This window comes from Raphanus sativus, chromosome 8 (genome assembly GCF_000801105.2).
Source record: "Raphanus sativus cultivar WK10039 chromosome 8, ASM80110v3, whole genome shotgun sequence".
Lineage (NCBI taxonomy): Eukaryota > Viridiplantae > Streptophyta > Magnoliopsida > Brassicales > Brassicaceae > Raphanus > Raphanus sativus.
In genome coordinates this window covers 11,205,827-11,224,736 of record NC_079518.1, presented here as the reverse complement: position 1 = coordinate 11,224,736, position 18,910 = coordinate 11,205,827, and the positions used below count along the sequence as shown (strand labels likewise).

The following is an 18,910-nucleotide window of genomic DNA, read 5'->3' as shown; positions in this document are numbered from 1 at the left end:
TGAATAACAGTGGATTTGTCATTTTAATACAAATCACCTAAAACTCTCGGTTGAATACATCCCCCTTAGTCTTTGGTCATAAATGACCGAAGGAGTCGTTGACTTATTATTCATGTAGCTTTTTTGTTAAGAAAAGGGAAATTTTATTTCTACCACAAGTTTGTGATAATATTTGTGATAAAACAAAACAAAACTATTTTTTTTTAATATTTATTGAACATTTATAAATCCAACTACAGTTCGTTAATACTAAACCCTGAAAAATAATCACTAAAATGTATACCCAAATATTAGTATATTTTTGATTGGTGTTATTTTTGAAAAATAGTATTTAACTTCTCATCTTCCCACTTAGATTTTCATATGGTTTCATCATCACTCACTAGGCTCATATGCCTTATGAGATACTCTGGATATTTATAGGTTTTTGAAGTTTTTGATTAGATAGGAGCGCTGGAATCAGGGGTGGACAGAGAGAAGGAGTAACGGGGTCACGCGCCCCTGTCTACTTTAAAAAAAAAAATCTTAAGAATTAGATTAACATTTGTACAATTGCTTCTAATCCAAAAAGAATACGTATAGTGAAAATTTATGCTTGCCCCCAGCTCGATTTCATCCTACCTCCGCCCCTGGTTGCGATCAGAACAAGAGATAGCTTTTTTTAAGAACAAAAATGGGAACAATAAGAGAGAATAAATTTGTGTTCCTTCAAAATAAAAGGAAATGTGCGAATAAAAATATTTTAGAGAATATTTTATTCTGCATTTCTTATATATTCCGTGTCTTTTTATAAAAGAAACTAGTTGGGCGAGTGTTTGTTTTCAGTTTTAAATAAATATATATATAGATTGATTAGTTTGTTGTGTTCGATTAATTGTGATTTGGTTTCTGGCTGTTGATTCTTTTACTTGTTTCTGTCTTAGTCGTGAGATGGATGCCCGCAGATCCGAACTTGAAACCATATATACTACTCTTCTCAAAGCCAACATGGTAAATATTCTTCCAGCCAATTGATTTTGTAGGACATGCATGTTACAGCTTTAATCTAGTTCTGGCTGTAATTATTTCTTGCTATTTTCAGATTTGGAGGGTTCAGATGCAAGTGCAAGTTTGGCGTCGGTGCTAGAGTCTCTTGAGTTCTGCTTGAGGCTCCCTGGCATGTGTGTTGGAAGATTTAGCAAAAGCAATCAACTTGGTGGAATATACATCAGGATTTAGTTGAAAGTGGTCGCTCTCTACTAAGCCATGCATACCATTCCCAGCAAGAATATGAAAGGTAAGTCAGTGCTCGTCTATACTATCGTGTGAATGATGCACCGCTATCATCTCAGTTGTACAATATAATTTATTTCTGCTTGATACAATGTGCAGGACAACTAAGCATTGCCTAGAAATCGCCACAAAACAAGATAAATACAATAGCAGAGAAATGGTTGCCTGAGCAATGCTCAAACTTCATTGGAGCACTGCAAATGCGTATGGGGTTTGGTAGGAAACTCCTTCGACTTTCTAAGCTCACTATCATTACTATTAATTATTATTTGGACATGGTTATTATCGATTTAATTAAACACACACGCATTTTTTCCAAGGTTTATAGAAACTACAATAATGAATGAATGTGGGGTAACAAACAGCATTTTGTTTGTATATGAATGCAGCTGGACGAATGGTACGAGCAGCCTGCTGCAACTGTCGTGGACTGGGTCACGGTAGATGGACAAAACGTTTGGCATAACCATGTGAAATCATCCTATTGTCTTCTACGATAAGGATGAAGAAAAATGCCCATCAGAAACTGAAGGTTACAGTCTCTTTGAAACTTTCGATCTCAGGCTCTACAAAGATATATTACCAAACGGTAAAATTATGATTTGGTTTCTGGCTGTCTTCTTTTATATCAGTGTGTCACGGGACACTCTTGTGTCTAGTCTTGTGTACTCTTGTTTGAAAGTAATGTCCTGTGTAGTGGACTCTGTTGTATCAATGTGTCACGGGCCATTGTTGTGTCTAGTCTTGCGTTCTCTAGTGTATCACAGATTTGTGTAAACATTGTGTCCACTCCATATAAAGTTCTTTCTCACCAAGCATAACTATCAAACAGTTTTCATCTTCTCCATCTCACCGAACAAAACATTGTTCTCTTATCTCCTTCTCACCAAACAAAACAGTCAAATACATTTAGATCAAAAACAATTTCATCTTTTCACCAAACAAAGCTATCAAAAACATTTTGATCCAGAGCCTTGCAATGGAGCAATTACATGTTGGATTTTCTTAACTTTCTTAAGTCACGTTTTCTACTTAAAAGCATTAAAAAATAATAAGAACCCCTACTTAAAAGGGAGTTAGCATTTCTTTGACCGAATCAACGTTAGGCATTGACCCAATATAAGCATTAAGCAGATAAGAACTGTGTGTTTTTTTTGGTTTCAGAAATTCGAACTATGTGTCGGTTTAGTTGCAATCTACCATAGTTTCCAAGTACATATGATATGTAAACCGAACAAACTAATAATATGGAATGTTGTGTCAGGAGAAGTACACTCCTTACAAGTTGACACATATACACCAAGAATATGGGTCATGATGTCGGACCCATGAAAATTTAGCTACATTAGTTTGCACCAACCCAAACTCGACACGTTGAGTCAAAGGACGAAACACTGTATGGAAAAAAGTGGAGACAAACGGTTCGATAATATTTAATATGATGAACCAGCTTGTCGGAAAAAGGAAAGTTTTGATAGACAGACACCTAACACACAAATTTGGGAGAATCCTATATCTAGAGCCACCTCAAGCTATCGATATGGGAAGTAGAAGATCTCGGCAAACCAACTAAACCATGGTGGTCTCTGGATAAGGGAAGAAGCTTTCTCATGAAAGCTTTGCTTTCTAATGTCACCAAAGACCGACCAAAGAGCCCAAGATCAATCACGATTTATATAAACAAAGTCATCGCTGAAAGAGATAAGTTTTCACAATCATTATTTCATTATTAAATTTGGATTCATGATTACGGCATAACAGCCATCAAGGCTTTGTTAACGAGGATGACTCCAACGGAAGTAACGACATTGAAGAGCCATGATGCAATGTCTAATACAGCTTTTTGATCCGTCGTCTTCTTGCTTGTTCCACCCATTTCTTTCTTTTTTTTTAAAAAAGAAACAGATCTCAAATTCAGATCTCTGCAGATTTCAAATTCCAAGTTAGAGCTCGAGAGAGAGAGAGAGAGAGCTCGAGAGAGAGATCTATTCAAAGTAGATCTCATAGATCAATCAACCCTCGCCAATCTCAGATTAGCTGTTTTTTTTTTCTCATAACGCAGGACAACAGTCACGTGCTTTACTCGGCACTGTCCACATCTTAGACAGCTCCGTAGCTAGAAGCTCGTTTCTGAGTTCAAGCTCCATCAGTTTCATCGATTCCACAAGCCGTTTGTAGAGACGTCTTTAACTCGCCTTCAATAATCCCCGAGGAGCCACCTCGAACGTTTGTTTCTTCTCCACCGCAAAGATAAGTTCTTTTATTAAATTATATCACATGCTTTAATGACACTTAAATTGTGATTTTTGGGTAAAAACCCCACTATTTAACGAGAAAATCTCCTAACTAATTTTATCTAGTGAATTAAACCATTTCTACAATACATGTCATAATTACCTTTACAATCGCTAAATCTTTAATTTATGAAGTTTTTCATAATTAAACATAGTTAAGAGATTTTATCAATTAAAAAAATAATAATCAAAAAACTAAAATATAATAACATTATATAAAAATTAGTGACTTTAATTTTCAAAATTATCATTTTTAACAATTTTTTTGTAAATATATGAAACTACAAAACCAGAAAATATATAAAATTTATATCTTAGCTAATAAAAATGTAATAATAAATCTTTAGATAATAAAATGTATATCTTATCTTATATTTTCTTGTTTTTTACATTTTTAATTTATACAAATATAATGTTGATTTTATAAACAATCAGTTTCATATATTTATAGAAATTTTTTAAAATGCTAATTTTGAAAATTAAAGTTATTAATTTTTAGATAATTTATTATATTTTAGACTTTTGATTTTTTTTTTTAATGGTAAAACTTCTTAACTATGTTCAATTTATGAAAACCCCCTAAATTAAAGATTTACCGGTTGTATAAGTAATTATGATATGCACATTGCCAAAAAAGAAGAAGTTCTTTTCGTATTATTCATTGTTATTAATGGTACTAACCCAAAATTTCTATTAAGTTTGTTATCTTCTTCTTTACCCCATAAAGAGATTGAATAGAAGGAGCGACTTTTTTTCCACTATAATTTATAAAATAAGTGTTTAAATGTCCTTCAAAAGTAAGTAAATAAATCCGAAAGAGAGGAACTAATTCACTAAATAAAGTTAGTTTGGAGGAACAAACCTAGTTGAGAGGATTTTTAAAAACAAACTCGTATTGGGGTTATTCATTTTAAAAAAAAACAATAACCATTCCTCGTATTTCTTTCTTGTACTAACATGACTCCTTTTTCAGTCTGCAGCATTCTATCATCGCCGATAACATCTTCTAGAGTCTTTTTCCGGTGTCGCTAACCACGCCCTCTCCTTCTGGCGCCGTCCTACTCATGTATCTGTTTCATCCATCATCTCCAATAACAGAGACCGCACAACTTCACATCGAGAGAATCCCAGCACATTCAGCTCCAGATACGCTCGGGACAAGCCCCATAGTGGCGCAAACATACTGGTCGAAGCCCTAGAGCGTCAAGGCGTTGACGTAGTTTTCGCTTACCCAGGAGGCGCTTCAATGGAGATCCATCAAACTCTAATTCGCTCCACCACAATCCGAAACGTCCTTCCCTATCACGAACAAGGAGGAGTCTTCGCCGTCAAGGGTTACGCTCGTTTCTCTGGTAAACCTGGAATCTGCATCGCCATTTCCGGTCCAGGAGCTATGAATCTCGTCAGCGGATTAGCTGACGCACTGTTTGACAGTGTATCTCTTATTGCAATCACATGACAGGTCTCTCGCCGGATGATTGGTACCATGGCGTTCCAGGAGACACCCATTGTTGAGGTAACGAAGATTATAATGAAACATAACTATATTTTCATGGGACATTGAAGACATACCTAGAATCGTGCAATAAACTTTCTTTCTAGCCACTTCTGTTAGATCCATACCGGCTCTAATCGACATCCCCAAATATGTTCAGCAACAGTTAGCGATTTTTAGCTAGGAGCAGTCTATGCGTTTACCTGTCTACATGTCTAGGATGCCTAAGCCCTCCCCCCCCCCCCAACAATTTATCACTTAGAGCTGATTGTTAGGTTGGTTTCAGAGTCGAAGAGACTTGTCTTGTACGTTGGAGGTGGTTGTCTTAACTCGAGTAAAGAACTGTGCATGTTTGTGGAATTTATTGGCATCCCTGTTGTGAGTACGTTTATGGGCCTTGGATCTTATTCTTGTGACAATGATGAGTTTTCTCTACAAATGCTAGGAATGCATGGAACAGTGTATGCTAATTATGCTGTCGAGTATAGCGATCTACTGCTTGCTTTTGTTGTTTGGTTTGATGACTGGAAAGTTTGAGGCTTTTGCTAGTCAGGCCAAAATAGTACACATCAACATCGACTCTACTGAAATCGAGAAGAACAAGTCACCTCAAGTGTCGGTGTGCTGTGATGTTTAACTAACGTTGCAAGGGATGAACGAGGTTCTTGAGAACAGACGAAAAGTGCTTGACTTCGAGGATTGGAAATGTGAGTTGAACGAACAGAGACTAAAGTTTCCTCTCCGCTTTAAGACGTTTGAGGAAGAGATTCCTCCACAGTACGCCATTCAACTACTTGACAAGCTAACCGACGGGAAGACAATTATCATTACTAGTGTCTGGCAACACCAAATGTTGGCGGCTCAGTTTTAAAAGTTCAAGAAACCGAGACAATGGTTGTCTTCAAGAGGTGTTTGAGCAATGGGATTCAAACTTCCTGCTGCCGTAGAGGCCTCTATTGCCAATCCGGAAGCAGTAGTACAACATCGATGGTGATGGGAGTTTCATCTCAATGTTAATCAACAGAACCTTAACTGGAAGGTTCTCAGCCCTGATGGTTGCGAGTTCTTGAACGTTCATGATGAAACTCCCATCATCATCGATGTCCATAACAACTGCTTCCGGGTCGGAAATAGAGGCTTCTATGGCAGCAGAAAGTCTGAATCTCATTACTCTGAGACTTTCTGAAGACAACCATTGTCTTGGTTTCTTGAACTTGTAAAACTGAGCCGCCCACATTTGGTGTGACCTGACACCAGTAGTGATAATTGCCTTCCCGCCGGTTAGCTCGTCAAATAGGTTAATGGCGTACTGTGAAAGAATTTCTTTCCCAAACATCTTGAAGCGGAGAGGAAACTTTTGTCTCTGTTCGTTCAACTCACCTCTCAAATTCCCGAAGTCAAGCACTTCTCGTCGGTTCTCAAGAACCTCATTCATCCCTTGCAACGCTAGCTGAACATCACAACACACTGACACCTGAGTTGACTTGTTCTTCCCTATTTCAGTCGATGTTGATGTGCATATCTTGGTCAGGCTAGCAGAAGCCTCAAGCTTTCCGGTCATCAAACCGAACACCAAAAGCAAGTTGTAGATCACTATACTCGACAGCGTAATTAGCATACATTGTTCTATGCATTCCTAGCATTTGCAGAGAAAACTCATCATCATCAAAAGGATAAGATCCAAGGCCCATGAATGTACTCGCAACAAGGATACCAGTATATTCCACAAACATGCACAGTTCCTCATTCGAGTTAAAACAACCACCTCCAACGTACAAGACAAGCCTTTTCGACTCCAAAACCAACCTAACAACCTGCTCTAAGTGATAAATTGTGGGGGGGGCTTAGGCATCGTAGACATGTAGACAGGTAAACGCATAGACTGCTCTTAGTTAGAAATTGCTAACTGTTGCTGAACATATTTGGAGATGTCAATTAGAACCGGTCTGGGTCTAACAGATGTGGCTAGAAAGAAAGCTTCTTACACAATCCTAGGTATTTCTTCAACGTCCATGACAATATAGTTATGTTTCGTTATAGTCCTCGTTATCTCAACAACGGTGTCTCCTGGAACACCATGGTACCAATCATCCTGCGAGGGACATGTCCTGTGATTGCGATGAGAGTTACACTGTCAAACAATGCATCGGCTACTCCGCTGACGAGATTCATAGCTCCTGGGCTGGAAGTGGCGATGTAGATGACTCCTCCTTGTTCCTGGCGAGGAAAAACGTTTCGGATTGTGGTGGAGTGAGTTAGGGCTTGATGGATCTCCATTGATGCGCCTCCTGGGTAAGCGAAGACTACTTCCACACCTTGATGCTCGAGGGGTTTGAGCAGAATGTATGCGCCATTGCGGGCTCGTCAGGAGCGTATCTAGAGTTGAAAGTGGTGGGTTTCTCTAGGGGAGAAGATGCATCGTCTTTGTACGAGTCGCCAATAACGGAGACGAAGGGGGGTTTTTTAGCGGTTATTAACAATGAGAGGGAGATTTTGGAAGATGTTATCGAAGACGATGGATGAAATAACATGGTGCAGAAATAGGCTGAAGAAACCGCCATAATACGTAGAGGAGTAGTAAATATGAGGAAACTGAATCGTTTTTATTTTTAAATAAGAGTTGTGAGGGAGATATTTTTTTATTGTATATTTATATAGGCAAATATGCTGAAAGTATGAAAACATATTATAATCTTTAACACACACATTTGTGATGTATCTATAGCATTTTGTTATACATGTGATCAAAAGACACTTTTTATCTTCAAAAATATCTTTAATATAATATAAAATAAAGATTAGTAAAACTATATGTTTCATAATTTTAAAAAAAATTATTTAGATGTTCTTATAAAACATAAATTTTTTGAAAAATTATAACTTTATAAAGAGTATATATTATTTTCTCAATTTATATGCTTAAATAATAGTTATATAAAATTATACATTTATACTTTATATATGATTATATATATATATATATATAAGTCGAAGCGGATCAGATATCCGACTCTTAAATTTTTAGTATTTGTGATTTGTTTCATTTTTAAGGGATATTGGTTTTTAAAATTTGTTTTGATTTGAAAACTTACGGATATTCGGGGATCTTTCGAAACGAATAACGAATCAGATCAAAATTAAGGAATAAAATGTCAGCCTTAACTAATATGGCCAACCAACACATTCCTTTATTAAGAGTTTACATAGTAATGTATTTTTTTCTTTTAGATATAGAGAAAAATGGTAATACATACTCTAGAGAAAAAAAATTAGAAATGAATTGATGGGATGATGTTAAACATTTGATCAGAGACTGGCGGAATTTTGTCTGTAACTAAAGATGGCAAACTTATGCATTTTGGTCTAAGCATGTATATTCCCTTCCAAAAAATAGGTGGTTCGAATACGCGGAATAGTTTAAAATATCAAATGAATATGTGTGACCAAATGAATTGTTTAGTGGCCATCGACGCATCGTCCCGTGGAATTACTCTCTTTTTCTTTTCTTCAACTCTCTATTTCTTATCGTTGTGCCCCACTAAATTTTAGTACCATATTTATTGTGATTTGTATTTAATACCGTTTGGTTATTATAGTTAATTTTTTTTATCTCTACTCACTTTAACTTTTGTAAAATCATCACAGACCTATAAAGAATCCTCTTTTAATAAAAAATGACTTAAAATTATCTGTTTTACTTTTCAAAAAAAAATTATCTGTTTTAGTTATAATTGTGAAAAAATTGAATTTAAACTGTGTTTCTATTTTGTATATAACGTTTGTACATGTTTCTCTAAAAGTATATGTTTTAGTTATAATTATAACAAGTTAACACTTTAATGACCATTTTTAAAATAAAAAGTATGATTCTGTAGTATAATAATGATATTTTTTCTTTTAGATATAGAAAAATGGTAATATCTATTCTAGAGAAAAAATTAGAAATGAATTGAAGTAAAGTTTTGCTGTTATAGTATTTATAGAAATGAGCTAGAAAACAAAGTTTTGTTAAACATGTGATCAGAGAGACAAGGCTGGCGGAAATTTAGTCAGTAGTAAAAGTGAACTTATGCATTTTAGTCTAAACATGTATTCCCTACCAACAAAAATAGGTGGTTCGAATACTCGGAATAGTTTACAATATCAAATGAATATGTTAACCAAATGGATTGTTTAGGCAGAGAGTAGACGTGTGAGTGGATGATATATATATATATACAACGGTGGAGTCAGAAATATTATTGACTGGATCATAATATATAAATTTAATATTTAAATTTAATATGTAACAATACTGTTAAAAATTTAAAACATTAGAACTTTTTTTGTTTAGGTGGAGTCAGAACTTTTTATCTACTTGCAAATAGTTTAGGTTAGACCATCACATTTATTTAACTTCCTATTTTTTTTTTTACAACTAACTTAGTTATTATTTAATAAATGTCATATCTAACCTATTATTTTACTATTTTCAAAATAATATATCTAAAAAGATATATTTCTAATAACTATTTTGTTCAAGAAAATAACAATACTATGCAAATACAATTATAACCATTGTTCAAAATTGATTATATATATATATTGGAAAATATAGATGATACAAATTAATCAAAATATATGTAGGAGATGTTGAAGAAAAGAACTCCAAAAAATAAATGTTCTAAGACCCTTAAAATTACGAAATTACAAAGTAAAAAGTAACAAATTTATTATCCAATAAAGAACTTCAAATTAAACAAATAAATCAACAATTTTACACCAATTAAATAAAAACAGTAAAAACAGAATAAAATTACAAATAAATAATCTTATAAATCGTAAAAAAAATTAAGTTAATTATAATGAGAATGAAACTGAATAAAGAATAACAATCAATACAATAATGATTCATACTAATATAGAACATAATATTTTAAAATAAAAATATATATTAAAAAATAATCAAAAATATTTACTTTAACTATTTAAATTATTTTCAATTTATTATCCCGCCCGTATGACGGGCCGGTCCTAATATAAAATATATCAAAGATCAGAGAAGACTTAGAGAAATCATGTTTCTTGCCAACTTTATCCCCCACTGAAACTGATGCTCTATAATTGAAAGTGGATACGCAGAAGCGTAGAAAGCAATTTTTAAAAAAGGTTAGAAATTCATATATGTATTGGAAGCGTAAGCCATATATATATATTAGAATTACAAAATTTATGATTCAAATTATATGATTTAAATTAAAATTAATAATTTATTCATTTGCAATAATTTAAAATCATCTCATATTATAATTGTGAAAATACAAATAAATTAATTTTATAAAAATTATCATCCACTTAATTATTTTAATATATCATAAATAATTGGCATAATTCATTTGAATATATGTACTATATCTCTAATTAAAAAATTGAATGCATAAAGATAATTTTTAGTATTAGTTTTAACATTCACATATTTCTATTTTCTATATTTTAATACTACTAGGTGGTTGCCCGCAAATTTTCGGGTACAAATTTTGATATAACATAATATTTTGTGTTTTCGATCTGCGATAATATATTTAAATATTTTAAAACCGAAAGTAAACTTTTGGTAGCTAATTTTAAACATAGTTTATTTATTAATACTTTTTAAAATTTTAAATAGGGTTTACGTAGTATTTAGTTAAATGTTTTTACATCTTTTACAAATCAATAATTTATTAAATTGTTTTATAACATTATTGTTAGAACATATATTTAATTGGTTTGTAGATCAAATTTTCGTTCATAAAATTATTAAAATCCAAAACATCAACTAATGTGACAAATAGATCCACACTTGCAACTAAAGTATAAACACACAAAAAATTATTAAGAAGAAACAAAACAATACATATGTGAATTCTGTTGATTTAATCAAAGGTTAATAATATAAAAAATTCATAAATTTCGGAATATAATTTTATTCATAATATTCATTGGATTTTTTATGATTGATGTAATTTTTTGGTTACTTTTTTAGATAAAATGGAAACAATTTTTTTTTGTTTTTGAGATTTTGAATTTTTTTTTTTGAAAATGATGAAGTCGTAAGAAAATAATATTTTCGATTGATTCTGATTTGATAACATTTAAAACCTCTTAAAAAGGAAACAATACAATTATAAGTAATACATAAAATATTTACAATTTTTAAATTTTATGAATTATTTTCTCAGAAGTTTTAGAATCCTTATAAATAGTTTCATAAATCATAATAAATGGTTTTATAACTCAAGAAAATATTTTTTATAAATGATCAATAATTTCAAATCTTAACTTTAAATAATTTTATAAATATTTTTTAAACTCCTATAAATAAATTTATAAAGATTTTTAAATCTTTTGTGATGATTTATAATCTATTAACCATCATAAACATTTTGTAAACTCCTATAAATAACGAGAAATTCTTTGTTTTATAAATATTTATAACATATGGTATATATGTATATATTTATTTGTAAGCTCTTATTAATGATATAATAATCATTACTGATGATTTAAAACCTTAAAATGATTACCAAATATTTATATAATTATATACTATTATACATTTGGTATAAATCATTACTAATGAATCAATATAAATGGCTTTATTTTTTTTTAAATATATATATATATATATATATATATATATATATATATATATATATTTAATCATCACAGATGATTTTAAACTATTTTAAATAATTAATAAAACCGATATATGATGCATCAATAGTTATTAAAATATTTTTTATTAAAATTATATGTTTTATATATGTATATTTTGACTTACAATTGTTTATAATAGAAAAATAAAGCTAATATATTAGTTTTACTAACAAACTAGATCATGACCCGCTCGACCGAGCGGAAATCAATTTGTTTTTATCTTTATTTGTACTAAATGTTATACATGATTGCAAGTGTATTAATATAAAATTTTGATAAATAACAATGTGGTACTAATGTGTTTAAATAAGCAATGTGTTTAATTACTAAATTTGATTTTTAAATTTTATGATAACGTAAAGTAGATCTTTTATATATTATTTTAAATATATAGTGCTATATATTTTGTATCTTCAATACTTATCATACAAAACTTACATTGGGGTATTATTTATATAAAAATATATGTAACATAATATATTTATATATTATATAAATATATCTACGATTTTTGCAAAGGCCATGCGCATCCGTACGGATTTTATTTTTAAAATGCATTCTATATTGTTTAGTTTTATGTAGTATCGAGTTTGTTTAATTTAATTTTGTGTTTAAAGAACAATACCAAAACTATCTTTCGTATGTAAAAATAACACTTTGCAAGCGCGAGTTGTGTCTTTTTATTGTAACACAAAATTTGATATAAAACTTATGTTTTTTTGTACATTACGAAGTTTAATTTTTTAAAATAATTATTACATAATTTGAAAGTGAATTTTATCTCTGAGGTCTAATATATTTTGTGTGTAATGGTTCAAAGCATTTTAGATATATATTATATTTCAGTTTGGTTTGTTTTTAGTATTATTGTATAAGTATTACAATATTAGTATATTCTATACAATATATAAAGCTATGTGTTATTTGTTTTAGAAAGTAGATTAGGCTCAACATAGTTAAAGAATAGTCAAATCTTTATGTATATGTCTATGACTTATCTACCTAATGTTATTTGTACTAATAAAATCAATATGGCCAATGAAAGCATATTGATCAGTTTAAAATGAATTGTATAGGGTAATTCTAGTAAGATTAATATTTTTATTATTCTTAGTATCTATCTTATTTAAATCGACATGTAATAAATGTGAAAACCATATATGGAATATGGACAAAAAGAGGAATTGTATTTAAAGAAATACATCAATGCAAAGTTAGACTATGGTATGTATTATATATAAAGAATGAAACATTTAATTTAAATATATGAAGTCCACCTTTAAAATTTATCTAGAAGAAGTTGTAATGTTTCTGATTTAATAAGATAGATTTTTAACAACATACTTCATATAATTTATAAATAGACTACTAGTGAAAAATGGAATGATGAAATATTATATAGAATTTACATATTTGATACCATTTGATACTATAAATGATTATGCTTAAAACTATTTAAATAGTTTGGCAACTAACATTAATTGATTATGTGATTTCCTTTTTAGATTTGATTAAAATAAATAAAAATTAAAAATCATCGACCGATAAAATTATAAAGATTTTTCAGACTACATGTATGAGTGACACGTCAACATAAGTCAATAAAATAAATTTTCATTTAATATATAGAATGATTAAGTTTAGAATTTATGTTAAAAAAACAATATTCTTTTATTTATATTGTGTTTTCTTAAATGGAATTGTAAGTTTCTGACATGTTTTTAAATAGGTTAAATAGGTTATATTATAAACCTCCAAACAAAGTTTCGATTCCAATTCTGGTTCTAAAGCAAGAAACAGACATACTATGAATCGAGGTCGTGAAGTTGTCTCTCTAAAATCTCTCTCTAGAATTGCTTGGGAGACAAGTTGGTCTTTTGTTCGATCGACAAGGCCTTTTTCCATAGTCGCAAGATGATCCGAATGAGACAAAAGACAGCTCATCGTCCTTGCTGATGAGGCACATATTCGATTTGTGAGGTGAAGTCATACATTCCCTGCGGTGCGGATGCAAATCGCTCGTCCCAACATTAGATATTGGTCAGACTGCTTCGCCCATACTCGCTGACTGGGTCAACACATTTCTTCCTTGAGCAAGGGCGCAAGCTCTCCTTGTCTGATTTTGTCTTTTAGTGCTTCTGGCTGTGGCTATGTTTGGATAAGTAGAAGCCACAACAATTGTGTGTATTTGACTTTTGTTTGAATATTGGACTTTTGTTTTAGCAGCATTTCCTTAATCTAAAATTAGAAATTTAGTTGGTAGGAGCAAAATAATATGCAGTACAACAAACTTATAATTCCCACTGACTTTTATCCCTGGACCTTGAATATTCTTTCGACAAAAGACCCTCTAAAAGTCTAAAGAGAAATCTCTGTCTGCATGCTTGTGTTAGAACAGAACACAACTTGTTGTTGTTGCTGCTGTTGCACTTTCTTCTCAGCTTCCCACTTTGATTTTGCTATGGATCCATCACTCACAGGCTCATATGCCTGAGTAAAATCAAAAACAAAAGTTAACTTTGTGATGAATTATTTTTTATCTTTGTTATCTTCATCTTTACAAGACTAAGTCAGAATCTCAAGGGGAAGAAAAGCAAAGGAAAGTTTTGGTGGGAACACACCTCAAGTTTTTGAACAAGTTCTTTGGCATCAGGGGCAGAGACAAAGATGTGGCGCTGAGATGGCCTGATAAAACCATCATCAACGGCTTTATCAATGAAAGTGAGGAGGTAATCGTAATAACCATCCACATTTAACAAACCCACCTACAGTTTTTCCCCCAAAGTGGAAACACACAAGATCAAGAATTTTATATTTTTATTCTGGTTAGTGATTCATAGAGCAACAAACAGTGGAAAGTGAAGTGTCTTCTTTTTTTTCACTTACAGGCTTGTCGTGGATTCCAAGTTGTGCCCATGTTATTACTTCCAACAACTCCTCCAGTGTTCCATACCCACCTGATATCAATTTGCATGAACAGAGCAATTATTAATAAATCTTCTTTTGGAAGAAAGATGTAAACTTCGAAAAACCCTGGCCGAGTTTCAAGTTTACAAGGATTATTTGATCAATATAACTGCAATAGTCTCTTGTTTCTTAACTATCAAGTAAGAACCCACCGTTTACATTTAATTGCAGCGGTAATGGAATAATATTATGTTCCAATTTGACATAGAGATTACATTACAAACCAGCCACAACTGATCTCTTATAAGGTTATGGACACGGGACACCCTTACTTTGACAATTGTACTCTCCTTAGAATAGTTAGATGTGGTATGTGCAGTGTGATAAGAGTTTCTAAAAGGAGCCTAATGAGTAACAAAAACTTTTAAGGTCTGCAAACTATCTAAGCTACGTAGTTAATTACTTTGTACCTGGTAATGCAATGAAACAATCAGAGTGGCGCGCCATTTCGGCTTTCCTTTGATGCATATCAGCCACAGCTCTTACCTCACCATATGTTACTCCAGTGATCTATTATACAAATCAAGTTTTCAAGAAGTTCCTTGAACACTAATATTCATTCAAGCAAAGAAAGTTGTTTAAGCGTACCTCTTTGTCCATCAGAGTCCTTGGTATGATCCTAAACCCATAAAAGCAAAGCAAGATGGAAGCAAATCACACAGTAATATCAGATCATTAACCAGTCAAGGGCACAAAGGTAAAAAAGAGATCATTGATTGAAGGAGCATACCCTAGCACATGACCTCCAGCCTCATGAACAGCTTGTGAGACCAAACCCATGAGACCAATGCTTCCTCCTCCATACACAAGATTCAATCTTCTCGTAATCTGTTCCAAAAGCAAAGAAAGACAATAAAATCAAGACCCGTTTCAAAGGTTTCAAGATTCTCATTATGGTATAAACATAACCCGACCAGCTCTTCAGCTAGATCAATGGCAGCAGCTCTGTAACACTCTCTGTTTCCGCTACTGCTTCCACAGAACACACAAACCCTCTTGAATCTCGACTTCACTGTGTCCATCCTCTTAGCCAAAACAGTTTGCATTTTTTTTTAAGAAAATAAGTTTCTTTATGGGAAGAAGGACGTGTGGTTCAAGCCAACTCTTTCTTGTTTCACTTTGCGATGCAACTTAGACAATGAGACAAGAAATTATATAGACACACACAACAAAGCAACAAAGACAGTACTGTTCCACATATATCCAATTACATTCGAGTAACAAGCTTTCTGCTTTTTCTTTTTGTGGCTTAAAGAGTGGTTGCTTTTAAAGTTTTAAAAAATAAAAGAAAACACTTTAGGATAAACTAAAATTCAAAGAAATTACAAGAACAAAAGAAAAATAAACCCAGTTCAAAAATAAATTAAAACTTCTGAAGGGGAAAACAAGTGTGACAAACTAATCACAACTCCTTATTTCTAATAATCAAAATAACAAACATTGATTTCTCACGTTCCTAACTTCATATTCAAAGTTGGTGTGATGATGTCATAATACATTTGTGTGTTAGGTCTATCAAATTTTTCCTTTTTCTAGCAAGATGGTTCATCATATCATCGAACCGTTTGTCTCCACTTTTCTCCATACAATGTTTCGTCCTTTGGCTCAACGTGTCGAGTTCGGGTTGATTCACACTAATGTAGCTAACTTTCATGGGTCCGACATCATGACCCATACCCTTGGTGCATATGTGTCAACATGTAAGGAATGTACTTCTCCTGACACAACATTCCATTATTAGTTTGTTGGGTTTACATATTATATCTTCTTGGAAACTATGGTAGATTGCAACTAAACCGACGCATAGTTCGTACTTCTGAAACCAAAACAACACACAGTTCTTATCTGCTTATATTGGGTCAATGCCTAACTTTGACTCGGTCAAAGAAATGCTAACTCCCTTTTAATTAGCAACTTTATGTACTTAAACAAAAATTTCACCATCATCAATATCATCTACCGAACATTCATTGACCCTCTTTACAGAACTATGAAGATTAGTTAAAAGTACTACAACTACAAGGTTGGTTGCTTTGTGATTAGATACAAAGACATCTTTGAGTCTTCTATCTGTGCATGATTATTCACTTTTTCTCTAATCAAAGAATGTGTTTTTTAATTCTTTGTATATAATTAAACTTGGAACCCAGTAGTATTACATTTTTGAAAATGTTCGCTATTTTATCATAAGAACAAGTTAAAGCTTAAACATCACTGCCTCAGGAAAAAGTAAAAACAGAGAATCATTGAACTATGTCTATGTGCAATACCAACTTTAACTCATTCAAAATAGGCATTTTTAATATAAACATTCTTCTTCAGATTTTTTTTGGACAAAACTTATAGTTCTACTACTAATTAGTAATATCTGAACGAGTACAGTTCATATCGACCGGGTGCTACAAATGGGAAATCCATTACTGTATAATGTTCTCTCTTTGTTTCATCATGCTAAATGGTTTTAGTCTTTAAGAGCATCGGTCAAAGATTGGAGATAAAGAGGACAAGAAAGCAGAAGGATATATATAAGTTAATATTGATGTCCTTGATCCCCAAGAAAACATGTTTTCAAGAGTGTCTCACAAAACTGAAAGTAAAGGATTGATTTGTTTTCCCGAAAACATCTCCAAGCTTTCACCATCATAATCAATACTTACACAGCCCTCTATTATATAGAACAAAGTAGACCTTTCTCTCATTCAACGATGAACAGAGACTGAGAGACGGGATAATGTGTTCTCCCCATGCGACCATTACATTGATCAAATTGGGTCTTTTTGTACTATTGAGCCTACTAGTAGATCTGTTGTATTCCAAGTTTCCAATAGTTTTTCATATACGCATAGGACCCCAAACTGTGAAAAAAAACGATTAATGTTCTTAAAAAATGTTTCAAACTTTCACAATCTCAAATCCGACCCCCAGCAAAAGGACTCAATAAACATTTTGTTTCCCCAAAATTTTCAACAAATAATCATTTGTTTTAGAATGTAGTTAGTGTGATACGATAGTGATACTCGTGTCTATTCTGTCGAAAAGAAATTAAATTCCTTTGGTTTGAAACTTTAAATCATAGTATGATGACACATAATATAAAGAAAAGTAAAAATTACTTGCAAATTATATAAAGCCTCTAATAATTATAATCATTCCAATCTAAATGAATCGGACGCTTTATTGAAGAGGTCAGGTGACCCATATGAATTCTTGTATATAAAAAATTACTAGCATTTTAGAAAACAAATCTCGTAAAATATTACACAATTAGTTTATATGATCTCTATAACATAAATTTGACATTAAAATAACTCCACTGAAAATTTTTGCTTGCTCGCACGTGCATAATTTATAAACTAAAGGTAGCCTTTGTTGTATGAGTAGCAAACTGTTACTTTAGCGAAACATTTTAATCTGGCTAGCAGGAAAGCAGTTTCCCTTCGTGCAGTTTCGATTTCTGAGATAACATTTTGAAAAAGAATCTATATATTTTGAAATTTTAAATGAATAAGAAAGCAATAGAGTAATATCCTAGTTTGCACGAAAACTTCATCAGACGTTCGCTTCCCGCTTCGAAATCAGAGTCAGAATCGGAACTTTGTAGAAGCTTGCGGACTCTCGCTTTCAAAACGCTTCCAAAATTTTCTCTTTAAAAAAAAAGACGTTAGAAGCTTATGATTCTATTTTGGAATCACGCTTCCGTTTCTTAAGACACCGTATTATAAATCAATAAAAATACAAAATTACACTTTTTAATTTATATAAAATTTAAAATTTAATAGTAATGAAATAGAGAGAATAGAAATATACAAATATTAAAACTAATACTATAAATTATCTTTATGTATTGAGGTTTTTATTAAAGATATAGCATATATTCAAATATATTGTGTCAGTTATTTATGAATTACTAAAAGTATTAATATAAAATTTTATTTTAAACTTATTTTATATATATATTTACAGTTTTAATATAAAATCATTTCAAAATTATTATAAATGAGCAAATGATTTATTTTAAATTCAAGTCATATAAATTTTAGTCTTAGATTTTATAAAATTTTCTTATATTTTAATATATATATATATATATATATACACGTTTCCAGTACGTTTACGCTTCTTAATTCTTTTAAAAATTTTGCTTCTGCGTTTCCATACGTTTCCGCTTCCATGTTTCCGCTTCTGTTTCTAAGTAACATAGGTA

General features: G+C 31.7%; 1 protein-coding gene, 1 long non-coding RNA gene and 2 pseudogenes across 2 annotated transcripts; 2 read left to right on the top strand and 2 right to left on the bottom strand.

The window, feature by feature from the left end:
• The first annotated feature begins 4,566 nt into the window (after window positions 1-4,566).
• LOC130498758 (acetolactate synthase 2, chloroplastic-like) lies at window positions 4,567-8,674 on the top strand (annotated as a pseudogene).
• LOC108823131 (acetolactate synthase 2, chloroplastic-like) lies at window positions 5,963-7,622 on the bottom strand (annotated as a pseudogene).
• A 5,293-nt stretch (window positions 8,675-13,967) lies between the features above and the next one.
• Window positions 13,968-15,879, bottom strand: LOC108821001 (cytokinin riboside 5'-monophosphate phosphoribohydrolase LOG5). The gene is made up of 7 exons (XM_018594047.2): window positions 15,621-15,879; window positions 15,437-15,534; window positions 15,295-15,325; window positions 15,117-15,216; window positions 14,626-14,696; window positions 14,361-14,504; window positions 13,968-14,229 (listed from the first exon to the last, which is right to left on the bottom strand). The coding sequence occupies exons 1-7, from the start codon at window positions 15,750-15,752 to the stop codon at window positions 14,098-14,100; spliced, it is 708 nt and encodes a 235-aa protein (XP_018449549.1). The 5' UTR covers window positions 15,753-15,879; the 3' UTR covers window positions 13,968-14,097.
• On the top strand, window positions 14,329-15,065 carry LOC130498759 (uncharacterized). The gene is made up of 2 exons (XR_008937694.1): window positions 14,329-14,468; window positions 14,628-15,065. It is a non-coding gene; the product is annotated as an uncharacterized LOC130498759 (long non-coding RNA).
• Window positions 15,880-18,910: the final 3,031 nt, after the last annotated feature.